This window comes from Pipistrellus hanaki, assembly GCF_964339955.1.
Source record: "Pipistrellus hanaki genome assembly, chromosome: 18".
NCBI classification, from domain to species: domain Eukaryota; kingdom Metazoa; phylum Chordata; class Mammalia; order Chiroptera; family Vespertilionidae; genus Pipistrellus; species Pipistrellus hanaki.
The window spans coordinates 20073150-20092590 of record NC_140520.1 but is presented as its reverse complement, the minus strand read 5'-3'; the positions used below and the strand labels follow the sequence as shown (position 1 = coordinate 20092590).

The 19441-nt window shown below is 42.5% G+C and overlaps 1 protein-coding gene across 3 annotated transcripts; it reads left to right on the top strand.

The window, feature by feature from the left end:
* Positions 1-3019: 3019 nt before the first annotated feature.
* NPHS2 (NPHS2 stomatin family member, podocin) lies at positions 3020-18654 on the top strand. 3 transcript variants are annotated; one of them, XM_084865264.1, is made up of 8 exons: positions 3020-3325; positions 5017-5120; positions 6707-6779; positions 7839-7921; positions 10857-11060; positions 13142-13197; positions 14551-14629; positions 15768-18654. In XM_084865264.1, exons 1-8 carry the CDS (start codon positions 3040-3042, stop codon positions 16044-16046), a joined length of 1164 nt encoding a protein of 387 aa, XP_084721390.1. In that variant the 5' UTR covers positions 3020-3039; the 3' UTR covers positions 16047-18654. The 3 variants fall into 3 exon arrangements, with proteins under 3 accessions (XP_084721390.1, XP_084721392.1, XP_084721391.1); XM_084865266.1 differs by having other exon boundaries at positions 15626-18654; XM_084865265.1 differs by lacking the exons at positions 13142-13197; positions 14551-14629.
* Positions 18655-19441: the final 787 nt, after the last annotated feature.

Genomic DNA, 19441 nt, shown 5'->3' with positions numbered 1-19441 from the left:
ACCAATGTCATAGAAGTTAAACAAAAGTGTTGTTCCTACACTCCATTTAAATCAGCCTCTTCTCCCTTACTCGGGTTGATTTTTCTTAAGAGCACTTGGCCTTACTTGATATTATGTATTACATACAATTTTAATGTCAATTACACCTCAGTAAAGTGGGTAAATAAACACATAAGTAAATTTAAAAAGAAATTGTGTGAGCATGTTTCTCATCAACAGTAACAAAAATTTGAAGAGCGTATTAAAAATCCTTGATTAGACTTTTCATGTAGCCATTTCAAACATGAAATTACTTTTGTGGAAGCTCAAGCTGTTTTTCCTCATTTAAAGTGTCATTTTTTATTTATGTAACATTAATGTCAGATGAACAATATACAGATTCGATATTTGCATATGTTGCAAAACGATCACCAGAGTAAATCTAGTTAACATCCACCCACATTCATAGTTACAAAACCGTTTTTCTTGTAATGAGGACTTTTAAGATCTCCCTCAGCAACTTTCAAATATGCAACCCAGATGCCTGAGGTCAGTACAGTTAGGGAAACCAACTCTGACAGAGCTGCCTGCAGTTTTAACCAACTGCTCTGCCTATAAAGGTAGGAATTTCCATCTTTCTCAAGTCCCCACTCTGCCTCCCATGACCCCATGTAGTCTCCAAATCCTACTGATTCTCCATCTCAGAGAGATTTCCTGAATCCAAGCCATCTCCACTGCAAAGCCTGGGACCCAGCTCTCATCAGTATCCATTTCCTGGGCCACTGCTGGGCACTCCTGGTTGGTCTCTTGGCCATCTACAAACCGAGAAAGTCAAAGTCAAATAGGAAAAAAAAAAAAAAGTCAAATTTAAGTCGTCTTAGTTTCTTAAGAGCTCTAAAATAAGATTTGCAATTTTATCTAGTGACAATGAATTCCAGCCTTTTCATTAAGTAATTCATATAAATCAATATTCACTCCTTTATCCAAATGAATATAACATTTCAAAAACAATAAGTGAAATAAGTATAATTTTTAAAGCCTTGAAATCTTTGATGACCTTTTGTCTCAGATACAAACCCAAAGTCAACAAGTTTAATTGTTCCTCCCCATTCGCACACACGTCAGTCCCTTAACAAATCCAAACAAGAAGGGAGGTATTGAGAGTTTAAAAATGTCTACGTATAATATTTTCAACAAAGGGATGACCAACATTAATTAAAAGGGAGTCTGAAAGAAAACAGCAACATCCTAAGAGTAGACGAGGCCAGCCAGCTAGAGACTCGTGTTGCTGCCTCAGCACTCCCCTCCTCCCGCACCTCTCAGAGATGCTGTGCTGACCGTTTTACCACGGAATGAATGCGATGCACTTTCTCAGCATCACTGTCATTTATAATCCCAACAGGCCTGTGTGATAAGCAGGTGCTTGTATCGATTGCAGTTAAAATAAGGATATAAAAAAAATGAAGAAATGATTACGTACCTTGTCAGTGGTCCTACAGCATAAGAGACTGAGAACAAACACCCAACACAGGGCATTTTCTCACCAGTTTTTCTTCTGCAAGAAATCCCTCTATCTTACTGGGAGACAGGGTACAGTTTTGAGAGCATCATTTATCCAGATACCTTGCCAATTCTTGGAGTAAAAATTGAGATGAAATTTTGGTTCAAGAGTTTAGGGCTCTAGATCGAATTAATTTGTAACAATCAAAGGCTGAGGAAAAAAATATCAGTAAGTGCTACCAACAGTTTCATACTTTTTCAAACAGGGAAATCTTTACAGGATGATAAACTAGCAATGTATAATGGCAGCTATGTATGTGAGCGGATATTGAAAATCAGGAGACTTTTCCCTCTGTGGGCCAAAGGCAGCCTCAGAGTTTTTCTCATGGTGCTGCTCTCGGCAGGAACATTCATTGAGGCAGGCATATGAGAGGAAATGTTTGCCCTCTCTTAGGGAACTCGGGCAATAAAAAGGTTTAGAGAGTAAAAACCACATTTATTCAACTTGCTTTATTACTAATTTTTTTAATGACTTTATTCCCAGAAGCCTACACTTGGAATATATGGAAGAAAGTAGTGGCGTAGTTTCTCCAAACCCTTTGGTGTTACTTCAGGTTCTCATTCTCCAGTAAGATTTTTGAGAGGGAAAAAAGTTACAGCTGAGTAAACTCAAATATTGGAAAAGAAAGATAAGTGAGCGTTATTTCTACCATCATGCGATCTGAGCTACTTGATCTTGAGTTTGTAGGGTTACCTAGAGTCCTAGGCCAACCTCGAATTCAGTGTGAAAAGGATCATGAGTAGAGAGTGACAGAGAAGCTTATTCACTGTTTCATGCTCCGGGGTGGGGTCTGCTGCCCATAGAGCACTGCCAGGGATCCTTGGAAAAGCCAAGCTCCTGCCTTCAGCTGGGAAGCGGAACAGGCCTGGTCAGCGACAGAGTGTCCCTCCCCTACGCACGGAAGTTTACTCAGATCTCTTCCCCGCTAAGACCCTTCAAGGAGCATCACACACACAATCAACAGGCTCAAGTCCTAGTAACAATAACAAATAAAAATAAAACCTAAGTATGTGTACGTGTGAGGATAGCGATCCAAAAGACTTCCTTTCCCCCTTTTAAAGTCTAAATCCTCCCAAGAGTAGTGCCAACACCATCGCCAGCCAAAGCACTGGCAGGAGGAGCAGGGCCAGGACGTGAGCTAAGTGAGGGGCCGGGGAGGGCTTGGGGAGGACCCCAAGGCGCGTAAGGACCGGCTTGGGGGAGAAGCTTCTAACTTTACCCCGGAGGTACCCCAGTGGACGGCTTTTCCGTTCCTGCGCCCGCATTTCAGGCGCATCATCCCCAGCAAACACGTTCTTAAACCCGCGGCCCGGCACGCGGGCTTCCCAAACTCTCCGCCCAAAGTCACCCCCGTGGGCGGGCGCGGCCACAGCTCCCCCGAGCGGAGCCCCCGCCTGGCGGCCCGCCCCGGGCCCACCCCCGCCCCCGCCCCCGCCCACGTTCAAGACGGTCCCGGGCCACCCCGCAGCGACTCTGCGGGCCCCGCGCTCCGGCGGAGGATGGAGAGGAGGGCGCGGAGCCGCTCCAGGGAGGCGCGGGGGAGCGGCGGCGGGGCCCCCCGCCAGGAGGACCGGAGGGCGAGGGCCGAGAGGGGCGGCGGCGGCCGCGGGCGCCGGGATGCGGGGCGCGAGCGGCGGGACGGCGGGCGGGAGGGGAGCCCCGGGGAGCCCCGCGCGCCCGCGGCCGCCGTGGCCGCCACCGTGGTGGACGTGGACGATGTGCGGGGCCCCGGCGAGGAGGGCGCCGAGGCGATGGCGCCGCTGGAGAGCGAGCGGCCCGAGGAAGGTAGGGCGGGCAGGTGCGGGCCGGGAGGGAGGGCGGCCTTCCTTTCCGATGGCTCCCAAGGGATGTCAGATGGAGTGGAGGGAGTCACCATGCCCAAGGCCAACGAGGCCGGGCCTGAGACATCCCCAAGGGGCAGCTACCAAATGCATCCGAAGGAAGACAAATAACATCAACCAAGTACCATGGATCTCAGGGGCCAGACAAGAAGGGGAGGCGGGAGGGAGTGTGGTCCAGGTTAGGGACCAGTGCACACAGCAAAGAAGCGGTGCAGCTGGATGTTATGGCCATGGAGGAGTACAGGGGTACACAACTGAAGGGAAGACATGCATGAGCTGGTGGCTCCCGGCAACTATGCCACTTACTTTTCCATCCTCATCCCCGCCCCGTCAATCCTACGGAAAAGCCTGTTCAAGCTTCTTTGGGATGACCATTTTTCCAAAAGCAAAGGAAGCAGAGCCAAGTACCTAAGAGCCAGACCGAGTTTAAATCCCAGCATTGGCACCAACCAGCTGTGGCCTTGGGCAAGTAGTTTCTTCTGTGTGGGCTTCATCCAGGCTCTCCAGCTATCCAGTGAGGAGAGCCGGGGGCCCTAAGCAGTGGACGAGAAGTCTCACTGAGGGTGAGGCCGCCTTGCTGAGCCCTGTCTGGGGGGTTTCTGTGGCTCCCCAGGATTAAGGGGAGCAAGAGTCAGCAACATCCACTCCCCTGCCTCCCTTAGCCCCTACTCCCCACTCCAGGCTTCTTAAGATTTAGGAGAGCCGAAACCGGTTTGGCTCAGTGGTAGAGCGTCGGTCTGCGGACTGAAGGGTCCCGGGTTCGATTCCGGTCAAGGGCATGTATGTTGGTTGTGGGCACATCACCGGTGGGGGGTGTGCAGGAGGCGGCTGGTCGATGTTTCTCTCTCATCGACGTTTCTGGCTCTCTATCTCTCTCCCTTCCTCTCTGTAAAAAAATCAATAAAATATATTAAAAAAAAAAAAAAAGATTTAGGAGAAACTAAAGAGCACTTCTTTTTACCAAAATGCTGGGGATTCTCAGACTCTGTCATATCTAACGGCTCTTCCTACTTTAACATTTAATGGTTCCCTAGTCACTTAAATCAAACAAATCAGATATGCAAGGAACTGATTCCAAGAGAATATTTTGTGAGCAAAGCTTTCAGTTAGGTTTGGGGTATAGATATTAGTTTTTCTGTTCATATCCTTAATTACTGTTGAGGCCTTTTTCACTTATAAAATGTAATTTTTTCTGTATGTACATTTATTTATTTTTACCTGGCATGGTTACCAGTGTAAGTGAAATATTTGTATTTACTAATTAAACAGAGCAATAGAACTATTATTGCTCTTAAGGAAGAATAAGGGGGGGAGGGGGGAGCTAGCATGATGTTAATGGAGCAGCATTTTCCAAAGTAGATTACATGAGAAACAAATTCCATAGAACGTAATCCTTGGATAAAGCATTGGAAATGCTTTTCAGGGGCCTGCTCCGCCTTCCATAGGCCCACATGGCCCTTCACACAGACAATGCCCTAGCCCTGTGAACTGACTTCCCTGATATCCAGCTCATTCTAACAATCCCACGGAAGTCTACAACTGTTCTGACCCTAATACCAAGGACTGGACAACACATGCTAGTCAGTGAAGATAGTGAAGTTTCAATATACTTCTTTTTCTTTTTTCTTTTTTAAGGTACCAAGTCTTCTGGGTTAGGGGCCTGTGAGTGGCTTCTTGTCCTCTCATCCCTGCTCATCATCATCCTGACCTTCCCTTTTTCTATCTGGTTCTGCATAAAGGTGAGATCCTTTAAGTAATTTCCCGGAGCCTCTCAGGAACCACAACATGCCCACTTTTACTTCTGTGTTTCAATAAGGGCTGTCTGCTCCCCATGGAATGCCCTCCCCACTCACCTCCCGGGAGAGAGCCTGCTCCTTTAAGACGTTGCTCACATGTAACTGTGAAGACTTCCTTGACTTCCTCCAGCTCTTGTGTCACTCTGCTTCCACATCCATTCTAGCACTTACCACGTGTATAATATTTGTTGACACCCCATCCCTCCAATTACATGGAGAGCCCCTTCAAGACAGGGGCTACACCTAGGTCATCTGCACTCGTAACACAAATGGTGCCATTGTAATAACCTGGTTATTATGTAACAGGAAAGGAAAAAAGGGAAGACTAGAGAGACCACATCTAAGAGGTGTGCCATTTATACAGCTTTGCCAAAAAGCTGCCTTTGACATTCTCCAAGCCTGTTCCCCACTGACTGATGGGGGATGGGACTAGACAAAGGCAGTTTAGATACGTGCCCAGTAAGGTCAGTGATGTGGGTACACACTAGTGGCCAGGATGGGGGAGAACTTGTGACTAACTGGTATTACTTTTTCTTTAAATGTTTGGCAGAATTCACCAGCAAAGCCATCTAATCATGGATTTTTCTTAGTGTGAAATTTTTAAACTACTAATTTAATCTCTTCCTCGTAGTTCTTTTCTGTTTTTCTTATTCTTCTTGAGTCAGTTTTGGTAGTTTGTGTATCTATAAGATTTTGTCCATTTCATCTAATAGTTCATAGTATTTTCTTATAATATTTTTTTATTTCTGTAAGGGCAGTAGCGATGTCCCTGTATCATTCCTCTTTGATTCCTGGTTTTAGCAATTTGAGTCCTCTTTTTTATTGGTCAGTCTAGATAAATATTGGTCAATTTTGTTGATGTTTTCAAAGAGCCAACTTTTGATTCTGCTGATTTTTCTCTATTGGTTTTCTCTTTTCTATTGCATTTATTTCCACTCTAACTTCATTATCTTCTTTCTTCTTGCTTTAGATTTAGTTTGCTCTTCTATTTACAGTGTCCTAAGGTAGAAGATTCAGGTATTATTTTGCGATACTTTTCACAATTTGAAACAAAATATAAGAAGTGATACTAAAATATACTCCCTCTTTCTATTAAATAACTGATAATTGATACATATAAAAACTAATCATGCAGAAGAGACAGAAAAATACAAGATTGAACATGCTGTGGAAAACATTCTCTGATTTCTTTGAGTTAGGGACTGTTGAACATTAGTGGAAGCATTATTTTATTTATTTATTTTTTTTTTTAGAAAATCATGGCTCTTTAATCAATATTCTGTTCATGGGCTCAAAAATTAACATGGCCAATATAGTTTTTTTATTATTATTATTATTATTATTATTATTATTGGTTTCTGAAATTCTACACTTACTAAATGTAGATTTTGGAAACCTACATAGCAAATTTTTTCTTGGTTCTCAAAACAAAAGATTCCTGATACCTAGAATTCCTCTCATGTGAAGGCTTTTTGAAGACTCTCTTTTTCTTTCTTGAAGTGATTCAAAAGTATTAAATTTGCTTTTAGGTTGTACAAGAATACGAGAGAGTAATTATATTCCGACTGGGACATCTGCTTCCAGGGAGAGCCAAAGGCCCTGGTAAGGAACCGTTTCTTAACCCCCTGTAGACTTGCCAATTTCTTCAGTCCCTGCATATTTGTAATATGGACCTTAGATTACATGAGATAACTTGATTCCTGATATCTCCACTTTCCAATCTGGTACTGGTAACATGGTTTATTAAGAAATTCTTCAGAGAGCATTACTACCAGGTCACAATAACCAAAAGAGAAGATGGGTGCAGAGAACTAAATGCCAGGGCCAGGCTGCCCAGAGTAACAGGTGGGCTTAGAACCCATGTCCAGGCACGAGTTTTAGTAGAATGTGTGTATGGTCAGAGTTCTGTGAATTCTCAGAGCAAAGCTAAGCTAATTCGAAGTCTAGAGGGTCAGACCAAACTATGGGAAGTAGGCAAAGTTCAGCATCCAGGTAACACATTGGTTTTCAGTTGGTGGGATTGAAGAAAAACAGAATGAGCACTTCAGATACTGTATAACTACCAGAGATATCAACAGGAATGAGGCATGGTTTCTGAGTCCCAGGACCTCCAAGTCCAGTGGAGCTGATGTTCAGAGGTCCAAGCGGATAATGGGCACTGACAGAAGCATGGTTAGTCTGAAAGGTCTAGTAGTTGGGATTTAGAGAGCCACGTGAGCCAGGAAGGCATGAAAAGGAGCCAAGTCCCACAGTGCATATATTGGAAAGGGTCCAAAGTTCCCAGCCAGCTCTACAGAAAAAAGTAGAGAATAGAGACCAGACTAGAAGACATAAATCAGAATTAGAAGATTCATAATCAACTGACCAAGGTGATCATGCAGCCTATTTTGCCAAGAATGATCTCTTTTTATGCCTGTTGTCCTTGAGTAGGTTGTAACTGTGCTCTCTTTTCACTCTCAAAAGTGTTCTGGATTGAACAACAAATTATATAGTAAACTTAGCAACAACACTATAGGGGTAGTGGTGGGGTTGCCCAAGGGCCTGTGTGTGGTTGCAGGTTAATAAAAGCAATAAAATGTGCAGCCTGACCCCCGAAAAGTGAACCCCAAACAGTATCCACACTAGCCATTCACCTGTAACTTTCTCCTCTCCCTCTTCTAGGTCTTTTCTTCTTTTTGCCCTACCTGGATACCTACCACAAGGTTGACCTTCGTCTCCAAACCTTGGAGATTCCCTTTCATGAGGTAAGCCAAATGATGGATTTTGCTCTCTCTACATTTTACATGGCTGGTCTAAGGCAAAATAACTACTTAAGATCAAAAGTAGAAAAGGGAAATAGAGATATGGACTACATCAATATGAAAAAATTCCTGTACATCAAAGGACGCAATCAACAGGATGAACAACCACTCTATGGGATGGAAGAAAATAACATGTCTGATAAAGGGTTAATATCTAATAGATATAAAGAAATCTTACAACTCAACAAGAAAGCAAACAATAATAAAAAAAAAGTACTTGTGATGATTAATTTTTATGTATCAACTTGATTAAGCTATGATATCTAGAAGTTTGGTCAGGAACATCTGGATATTGCTGTAGAAGTACTTTTAGATAAGATTAATAGTAAATCAGTAGACTTTGAGTAAGGCAGATTACGTTCTATAATGTGGCTGGGCCTCACCCAATCAGTTGGAGGCTTCAAGAGAAAGATTGCACTCCCCTTGAGGAGGAGAGAATTCTGCAAACAGGCTGCTCTCGGGCTGGAGTGGCAACATCAACTTTTCCTTGAGCCTCCTGTTGACCTCTCTTGAAGATTTTGATACACCAGCTGGGCTAGCATGACTTTTTGTCAGTCTCTCAATATGTAAGTCAATTCCTTAAAATTTCTTACACACACACACACACACACACACACACACACACACACACACACACACAGATTCTATTTCTCTGGAGAGACCTGGCTGATACAAACTTGAATAGCATGTCTCCAAAGAAAATATAAAAAATTGTCAACAAATGTGAACAAACGTTCAAAATCACTAATCAATAGAAAAATGCAAATCAAAATCACAATGAGATCCCACCTCACATCTATTAGCGTGGCTACTAAAGCGAAGGGAAAAAAAGGCCAGAAAATAACAAGTGCAGGCATTGCAACCCTTGTATACTATTAGTGATTAGGTAAAATGGTACCGCTGCTGTGGAAAACAATACAGCAATTCCTCAAAAATTTTAAAACCGAATTGCCATTTAGACCAGTAATCCCAATTGTGGGTATATACCCCAAGGAACTGAAAGCAAAATTTTGAAGATGTATTTATATATCTATGTCCATAGCAATATTAGTTACAATGACCAAGAGGTGAAAGAAATCCAAGTGTCCTTCAGTGGCTGAATAAACAAAATGCGGTATATACCTACCATGGAAAATTATTCAACCTTGGAAAGTAAGGAAATTCAGACACTTACTACATTAAGGATGAACCTGGAGAACATTAAGCTAAGTGAAATAAATCAGTCAGGAAAAGACAATACTGAATGATTCCACTTACATGAGGTACCTAGAGTAGTCAAACCATGGAGACAGAAAGTAGAGGGGTTTACAGAGGTTGGGAAGAGGAATGGAAAGTTCTTGCTTAACAGGTTTCAGTTATACAAGATGAGAAGAGTTCTGGAGATTGGTTGTACAACAATATGAATGTACTTAACACTCCTGAACTGTACACTTAAAAATGGTTAAGATGGTAAATTTGATGTTATGTGTATTTTACCACAAATAAGAAAATTAAAAAGTCGAGGTAACAACACCTAGATTTTTTTCTATTAGTAATTTAGATTTATAAGTCTTTCCTAACTGTTCCTCACTTTCAGTTCGAAGATCTTCCTTATGCTTTCTTTTGTTAAATAAAAACAGAACTTATATATATTTAAAGGCTTATTTCAGATAATAAAATGTAAAAAAGAAAAATAAAATTTACCCCTAATCCTATTACATATATATATATATATATATATATATATATATAGATATAGATATTTTGGAGTGTATCATTTCAGACTTATCTGTGTGTGTGGTTATATTTACAGACAGGAATATATATATCAAACCATACATTCCATAGTATCATGACTTATTTTACTTTTAATATATTTTAATTGATTTCTTTTAGAGAAAGAGGAGGGAAAAGGGAGAGGGAGGGAGGGAGAGAGATAGAGAGAGAGAAATGACAGAGAGAGAGAGAGAGAGAAATGACAGAGAGAGAGAGAGAGAGAGAGAGAAATAGAGAGAGAAATGACAGAAAAATATCAACATCAATCAGCTGCCTTCTTCATGCTTCCTACTGGGGATCAAGCCCAAACCTGGGTGTGCGCCTTGACCAGAATTGAATCCTTACCTCTTTTTTTTTTTTTTTTTTTTTTTTTTTTTCCAAATCGTTACCTCTTGGTTCCTGGGTTGACATTCAACCACTGAGTCACACCAGCTGGCCTAGCATGACTTTCTACCCAACAATTTTTGTGATTGTCTTTTCATATATTAGCCATGTTTCCACCCTTTTATTTTACATGGACACAAAGCATGCTAGTGTATGGACGTATGTACCACAATTTATAATTCCCAGTTGTTGATATTAGGTTGTTTCCAATTTCTTATTACGGTAAGCAATACTGTGAATAACATCCTTGCAGCTAAATCCTTATGATATGTCCTTGTGAAGGGTCTGACCATGGAAATGCCGAGCACATGCGTCTGTGAGGGCACTGGGCGTGCAATGCCAGCCTGCCCTCTTGTGTGCACCCAGCACGCAGAGCGTGCTCGTGCTCATTTCCCAGACCGTGCTTCTCTTCAGCACATTTTTGGGGGCATCAGTTTAAAAAGACCTGATGCACAACTGATTTTTTCATGTCAGAAAATTCTTTCTGATTTTTTCTTTTTTACAAAAATATTTACAACAGGATTCCCTTAAATTGTGAGAGTTTTGGTGTAATTAGTAAAAACTCCTTAATCTTCAGAAACATGTTTATTTTGAATAATGGGTAGGCCCACTACTCTTTGGTTCTTGCCTTGCTAAAATCTTCCTTTGGGAAAATTCCCCTTGAACACACTTAGTTCTAGTTCCTTTAATCCCAAATGGGAAAGAATCAGGCCTGTCAGCCACACTCTTTTCTGCGTAGGTTGTGACCAAAGACATGTTTATAATGGAGATAGATGCCATCTGCTACTACCGAATAGAAAATGCCTCTCTTCTCCTGGGCAGTCTTGCTCAAGTGTCCAAAACTATTCAGTTCCTCGTGCAAACCACCATGAAGCGTCTGCTAGCACATCGATCCTTCACTGAAATTCTCCTAGAGAGGAAGAGCATCGCCCAAGATGTAAAGGTACTTCAGTAAATTTAACACTGAATGTGTTGAAATTTTATCTTTTATTCATTTTCTTCATCGATCATTTATAGAATCTGCCAGGTGCCAGGCCTTCACTGTTGAAGGTAAAAATTATCACATTGATCCTGAACCAATCCTAGTCACCAGTATGGTGCAGGTTAGGCAGTCATTGCCACCGTGCTTGCTCTCAACCCTACTCCAGCAGCTTCAGACTCATTGTAAAGTTCCCACATGGCACAAAGTGGTGGGAGTGGGAGCTGGCCGGGTGAGGATGGGGGTTGGATGGGAAAGGTTGGTGGCATACCAAGATGATAAGTAATGTCTCCTGGGAGCTGTCTAGTTGGGAAAACTAAGTTAAACAATGATAAGTTCAAATCAGACTTTCAAATAAAAAGATGTCACAGACCCTTCCACGATTAATTTCCCAATCATGTAGATTTAACTGATTTGGAATTTGGGGTGGTGGGGGTGGGTAGAGAAGAGCCAGAACTGCCTCTCAAGATTGGGAAAGGTATTAAGAAGAGAGGCAGGAACAGAGCAGGATTCCAGAAAACTGACCGGTCAGATGGTAGTCACCACCAGTGACAGAGCCTGTCATGAGGCCATGGGGCACAGAACTGAGGTAGGGGGTGATGAATCATGACTGAAAGCAGGACTCCTAAAGGAGGCTCTAAGGACCAAAGGCATTTATAGTAATTGTGCTGATGGGGCCTGAGCAGACACTAATCTGAGAAAGTGAAGTACCCAAATGTTTGTGAGTTGTCCCACTTGTTAGTGATAAAACAGTGATTAGCATCCTGGTTGTAAATAAAGGGAAGAATTCAGTAAATAAGAGAAGCTAAAAAGAGGAAACGTTATAACAAGAGGGGCACAGGAAAGTTGTTGCTCTGGAATTTAAAAACCAGCCAAGTGGTGTGCCCCCCTCCGTCCCTGTTCATTCGCTCTTCCTGTTCTTCCCTCTCCATTGAAGGATAAAGTCCAGATTCTTGACATCCAAGCTTGCCTTGTTACACTGAATTATATTTTGTGTATTTATACATTTGTCTCCCGTGTTATGAACTCGGTATGTCAGGGGCCATATTTTATTCATTCTCTGTCTCAGAGCCTGGCACAGGGCGGTCACACAGCAGCCGGATCATGCTCTTTGGCTGAGTGAAGAATCAGCCCAGCTGTTGCAGCCTCACTTCTTGCTGTCCTTCCCGCGTGTATCTGATACTCCAGGCTCCTTAGTATTCCGCCAGCTTCCTTGCCTCGGAGGCCTAAGACTTAGGCTGTCTCCTCTGCATGGAATACTTCCCTTCCTCCACAGGCAAAATCCTACTTGTTCTTTACCATGCCACCTCCTCTGTGACGGCTTTTTCAACATTCCTTCCTCTCAACAAACTACCAAATTAGTCAATCTTCTCAGATTTCTCAATGCACTAAGCTTATCAGTTATCTAACAATTAAAAAATCATCAGAAATGATTTAAAAGGAAAGGAATATGAGCCCACATGTGGAGCTCCATGCCTTGTCCATTTTTCTGCAGAACCCACAGTTCATTTCCCCCCACCTCCTGGGATTGGACGTGGGGGGAACAGATGCCACCAACAGGAAGGCCATGCAAGCACCTGTCATTGAAAACACCTGTTATTTAAGAGAGAGACTACAGACTCTGGGTTTCTAATAAATGCACTTTAAAACAGATTTAACAAGTACGCCATCTGTAGCATTTCCCATTGCTTTTATGACAAATTGCCACAAGCTTGGTGGCTTAAAACAACATATATTTAATCTTTGTTTTTGAAGGCCAGAAGTCCAGAGTTAGTTTCACTGGGCCAAAGTCAAGGGGTCAGCAGGACTGGTGCCCAATGGAGGCTCTGGAAGGAGAATCTGTTTCCTTTCCTATTTCACCTGCTTTTCTTAGCTCGCGGCCCTTCCTCCATCTTCAAAGTACATCACTCCGCTGCCTGCTTCCGTCATCATCATTGCATCACCTTTTCTTCTGGAGTCTTATCTCCCTCTGCATCCCTCTTGTAAGGACACGTACAAGCACCATCTGGAGGTTGTCACTGACATCTCAACTCTTCCCTCTACAGGTCGCCTTGGATTCAGTGACCTGTATTTGGGGAATCAAAGTGGAGAGAACAGAAATGTGGGTAGGAAATTAACTGGGAAGAACAATATGATAGATGGAGATATTTTGGTTTTATTAAAAAAAATTTATTTGATAAGTTATTTTTCATTGCGTGAGTATATGACTATAGCCATAATAGCATACATTTGGGGGGAGGAAAAAAAACCCCAAACACCTATATCTATTATTTCATAAACGTAACACAATCATTGTGACATTTGGGCCAATGACTTCCATTTTCTGAGAAATCTCTCTGTATGAATTTAAAAATATTTTGAAATAAAATCACACAACATAAAACTCATCTTTTAAACCACTTTAAAGTACAATGCAGTGGTTTTTAGTATATTCACAAAGTGGTGCAACCATCACTACCCACTAATTCTAGAATATTTTTATCACCCCAAAAAAGAAAGCCTGTGCCCTTAGCAGAAACCCCTCATTTCCCCTCCTCCCATCTGATACCCACTCTCTCTCTCTCTGGATTTGCCTGTTCTGGACATTGTATATAAAGGCAATTATACAATATGTGGCCTCTGTGTCTGGCTTCTTTCACTTAGCACAATGTTTTCAAAGTTCACTCATGCTGTAACATGAATTAGTATGTCATTCCATTATTCCATTGTGTGACTAGAACACATTTTGTTTATTTTCTCATCGACTGATGGACATTTGGGTTGTTTCCACTTTGGGGCTATTATGAATAATGCTGCAATGAACATTCACATGCAAGTTTTTATGTGAACATGTTTTCAATTCTGTTGGGTAGGTACCTAGGAGTGGAATTACTGGTTCATATGGTAACTCTATATTTAACATTCTGAGGAATTGCCAGGCTGTTTTCAACCCATGTGTTTTTTATTGTTGTGTTCAGGGTAAAAGCAAAATGTTGTATCTTTTTTTGTAATACATTAAGTATTGTTCTTATTTGGTCAATTCTGTGCTTTTCAAGACAATTCTCTTGTATAAACTAAGATAACTTCCCTTATTCTTCTTATTAATGACATGGTTCTTCATGGCTTTTTTTTTTTTCATTGTTCTAATTTAATAGCTGGGATTTAGATTAAACTAAATTGGGGGGGGGGAGGGAAAGCAACATAATCCATCAACACAAAATTTGTTCTCCATGGAAAGAGAAAACCATAGCTCTACTGTAGCATCAGTGATAGTAAAAATCTGCAATAAGGCACTGACCCTGAGACACATCCTTAGAGCCGGCTGTCTGCCCAGGGATCTGGGGATGGCACTCTGTTAATCAGGATTTTCTGTGCGTCGTGAAACAATAGTAGGGAAGAAGGTAAGACTGTACAGAAGCTCTGACTGCTGAGAGCAGAGCCGCACACCTACCTGGCCACGTTCTTTCTCTTTCAGTAAGGATGTACGGCTGCCGGCCGGGCTTCAGCACTCCCTGGCTGTGGAAGCCGAAGCGCAGAGACAGGCCCGAGTGCGGGTGAGCCAGCACCGAGCAGGCCATCTGCCCTCCGAGGCTGCTCTTTGAGGAGCTCCGGGGAATCCGGAAGGCCTGCTCATGCAGAGCATCTCCCCTTTGCTTCCCCACCTCCCATCTGTCCAGGCGCTGGGAGGAATCTGGCTTGTGCTCCCCACTCCAACCAGCTGTATTACAATCGCTCGTGTGCTAGTAGCTCCTAAATGACTAATGCAACCTCTCCTCCTGCTACTCCCTCTCTGAGGCCATTGGTAACAGTGATCATCTCCTCCAGCCTGAGTCTTGTCTTCGTTCTCTCTCCCTGAAGGCATCTCACTACATTTCATCCTTCTTCTCTTGTGCTGGCATCTGTCCTGGGTACTATCAGTCACCTGTCACCTATAGGTTAATGACACCCAGATCTGTCTCCCTAGCTCTGCGCAAACTCGGGAGAGACAACCATGCTCAGGGGCCAGTTTCCTCCACACCAGAGCCAAGAGAAGGCTGTGCATCCCACAGCCTCTACTCAGACATGCCAATGAGAAGCAAGGATGTGGCTGCCAGCAACTCCTGACTTGTGTGGGTGGAATGGGAAGAGGAAAATGAGGACTGAAGGGGAGGCAGATTTCTTTTAAGGAACATGAAGTAGGTGGAAAAACCTCTAACCACATAGAAGGCTGATAACTGAGGGGAAGTGGAGGAGAACGAGGAGGAAGATGGTCTTCTGGGCAGAATGGTATCTAACCCTCTCTGCCCATTACAGTGGCATTTAGGTGATGAGGTGGGTGTTTTTCCTTCTGAAAGGCTTTCCCACTCATTTTGTTGAGTTGGGAATTACCCTTTCAGGATTCCATGTTTTTGCCTGGAATATTGGCCAACCTTTTCTCTATATGGCAAAATCCTTTTAATCTTTCAAGGCCCACTAGGCATAACTCCCAAACACTTCACTATACTTGCCATTTTTTGCCTCAACAAATTCTGCCCTAAATTACAATTAATAGTGTAATCTGTCTTCCCTAGAGCAAGATCCTTGAAAACGAAGACCGTCTGTTCTATGCTTCACAGAACCTGCCACATAGTAGATGCTTGCTGAATAGTGATTAAAACTGTCAAGGAGCGAAGAAGGGAACTCACTTTGCTTTTCTTCACGTCTGTTCTCTAGATGATCGCTGCAGAAGGGGAGAAAGCCACCTCCGAGTCCCTGAGAATGGCAGCTGAGATTCTGTCAGGCACTCCAGCTGCTGTTCAGCTTCGATACCTCCACACCCTCCAATCCTTGTTCACAGACAAACCTTCCACCGTGGTTATACCTTTGCCATTTGACATGTTAAATTTCGTGTCTTCTCCCAGCAACAGGACTCAAGGAAGCATTCCCTTCCCAAATCCTTCCAGACCTGTTGAACCATTGAATCCTAGAAAGAAAGACTCTCCCATGTTATAAGAGGGGCGAAGGATAATACCTGGGAGCCTGCCATGTAACAGCCACATCCCTGTGTTCTCACTTCCTGCTTTTTGCTTTAGTTGCCAGATAGAATGCCCTTGGAATGTATGAAGTTGCAATGCAGCAACCTACCTACATGAGAAGACAGTGAAATCCTGTAATGACCAAGAAGAGATACAAGTAGATCATCTAGTCAGAGAAATGATGGGAAAGAGCTTTAGCCAATGTTCTATTTTGGGAAGAATTTTGAGTCCATACATGGCTAAACTTAGATGTGGTCCAAATGTCCTTTTTGCTGTGTGCCCCCTGGCCCCTTTGGCAAGGTCTTTGTTGCTCTCATGGCCCTTTCCGCACGCCCTGGTCATTGTGTTTATCACACTGTGTCGTATAATCCTGTACTTAAGATGTAGGCTTCTCTCCAGCTGTACTATGAATTTTTCAAAGGTACATCTTAGTCCTTCTCCCCCCACCACACTCAACCTTGTACCCTCCACCCCATCGTCCTCACTCCTAATCCTGATACCTGCACTACAGTGACACTTAAATGTCCCTGAGAGAATGAAAGTAAAAGAGATAGTTGGGATAAATATAAATAAAGAATTTAAAAGGAATTATTTTTTTATAAAGACTCCTTTTTGAAATACAGAAATAATAGGACAAAAACATTTATCTGATACATGTTGCTTAAAATCGGAGGAAGCATCACTATAAATATGGGGCCAATGTATTTTCAGTATAGAATTGACCAGTTTGCTTATTTTTAAATAGTAACATTATGTGATCTATACACACTTTGAAGTATTCTTTTCTTGTATGTATTCCCTAATATGAATACATTTATATAATTGGTCTTATTTTCTATTAACTTGCCTATACAATTAGAAATATATATCTATAGAAAAAACTTAGTTAAGTAAGAATATTGATACATATATAGTGAATCTTCTTATAAACTTAAAAAAATCAATAACATTATAAAACATTACTAACATTACAAAAAAATGACTAAAAATCATTATGATAGAGATGATCCTGGGGTTTTCCATGTTGTTGTAGCAGAAATAAATGGTGGTAGCTACCCTAGTGCTCATTAATTGGTGATTTCTCTCCGTTAAAGTGTCTCTTTACTCTTCATGTTATCTGATGTTGTTATTGGAGATGTCTTCCTGCTAGCCTGTGAGAACTTTATATATTTGGTATAAAAATTCTGGTAAAGGACTTTTGTTTATGAATGTTATCCCACAAAACCCTGTTGAACATTATTTCAGAGAGAAATGTATTCTGAGCTCCTAACAGTGGACCTAGAAATTTTGTTAGCGTTTTGTCTGTTGGAGACAGGCTGTTTTCCCACTATGTTTAAAAATCAGAGATAAGGCTCCAAACCAAGAGTGTTTTGCCCATTCTATTATCTCTCAATCACTCCAATATTCCTTCCCTCTGCCATCCTTCTGCCCTCTAAAAAAGAACAAAACTCCCTAGCAGTCTAATATAGCAGTGCACCACGAGGCCAACCGCAGGGTCATCTCTGTCATTTGTCTCTAGGCCATCTCATCACCTCCATCCACACGGGGATAACCACACTATCTAGCCCAACCTTGCTATGCCCTTTGACTTGAGCCAAGCAATGAATCTTCCTAAGATTATGCAGGATTATTAGATTATTTTAGAATCTACATAATCATACTGCTATGCCAAATTCATTTATTAATATGACATCTGCTTATAAGGTTACTATATAATGAGGTGATAATTTGTTCCAAAAGGCTGTTTCATCCAGTCCTGAAAAATGTTTCCGAATGTTGTTAATGGAGTCTCCCTAGTCCCTGCTCCCAAGGACCAGACTTGGTTGTGGGGGAAGGGCTGGGCAGGAAGCCACAGATCAGACAGGCTCTGGGGCAATGGGAGATTCTGAAGCAGGAAAAGCTCTAAACCATGTTCAAGTGCCAACATAGAAAGTGTGGAATCCAAAAGGTGATCAAATCCAAGTAAGCCAAAGGCCGGTAATGAAATCTGCCAAGCCAGGAGTGTGGCGCCAAAGAGAGGAAAGCAAGCACTAACGAGGCAGACAGACTGGGGAAGGGGAAACTCCTGGGTGATTTCCTAGACTGTCTAATCCATTAGGCTTTGCAGTTTGTTTTTGTGCACCAGCCAGGGCACCAACGTAGGTGGCCCAGCTCATTTAAAGGGCCAATGGCAATTAGAGGATTCCTGAGCGGGAAGAATTTTTCATTACCACTGTGTTGGCCTGTACCCATTCCAGTGTACTGTTGATTGAAGTTAAGATGACATCAAGACTTGTTGGTCACCTTTCACCCTCTATAGATGGTTCCTGATATTGGCTTGGCAGATGTTGGAATGACTAATGAAAAAAGGAGGTAGGGTCATGCTGGTTCAGGTAAAACCAGAGCCAGGAACGGAACAGTGAGAAGTGAATGCCAGGGTGACAATGTAACAATGGCTTGTATGGACATTTAATAATTCCTAGGACCCTTGACGTCAACAAAAAGTATTCTGAAAAACTTACTAAGAATTCTTTGTTGCCATGTTGAAAATGTGAATGCCTCCTCCATAGTTTTGTAAATCCCCAAGTCTGAATAAAGTTTACTACGTCTTCAAAAAAAAAAAAAAAAAGAATTATTAATTCCCACCTAAATTTGTTAGGATCATCCAAGATCTGCTGGGGAAAGCAAAAGGGTACAGCTGGGTATGCCTGGCAGGTGGTAACTGTACGTGTGAGTCTCAGCCTTGGCTTTCATTTAACCATGAACACAGCCAACTGTCTGAAAAATTTTGTTTTCTTCCCCCAGATCTAAAGAACCGTCCAGTAGGCTCAGCATTTCTGATACGCATCCCATACACACTTTGGTGATGGCCAGGGGCAGGCCTGGCCAGGGCTTTGGCTTAAATAAGGCTGGGGTTCTAGAGTCAGGGTGGGGTTGTCTGAGGGTTAAGGAACAGGCAAAGGTCTAAAGTTTCAGGAGACAAACCCAACGGAACACCAAATATGTGAGCCAAAGCAGGTGCAGAAATCTCACCACGTGTTTGGAGCCAGAGAGATAAGAGCAAATCCAACTAACCCAGGAGCAGAGAACTAGAAGGAGCTTTTGTTATGTGACTACTCAGAACGTGCATTTGTCGTTTGCAACTTACTTTTGCAGGTGAGTCCAACTCTAGTGCCTAGAAGAATCCACGGTCACAAACAGAACAGACAAATGAGGCAATGAAAGCAAAGAAGGAAGATTCTGGGTGAACCTTCAGCAACACCGGTCTCTGTGAAGGAAATCATTTGAACGTTGATGGCCCATGGCCATTGCCAAACAATCCAGACACCAGTTCAGCAAGCTGGGGGCTCTGGCACTTATCAGCTCAGTGACCTAGGGGGAGGCTTATAACCA

Excerpts from the sequence above, each read along its gene's own strand:
- NPHS2 (XM_084865264.1), top strand. The coding sequence starts at position 3,040 with ATGGAGAGGAGGGCGCGGAGCCGCTCCAGGGAGGCGCGGGGGAGCGGC. Across the intron at positions 13,198-14,550 it reads AAAGTGGAGAGAACAGAAAT|TAAGGATGTACGGCTGCCGG; the intron begins GTGGGTAGGAAA and ends TTTCTCTTTCAG. Across the intron at positions 14,630-15,767 it reads AGAGACAGGCCCGAGTGCGG|ATGATCGCTGCAGAAGGGGA; the intron begins GTGAGCCAGCAC and ends TCTGTTCTCTAG.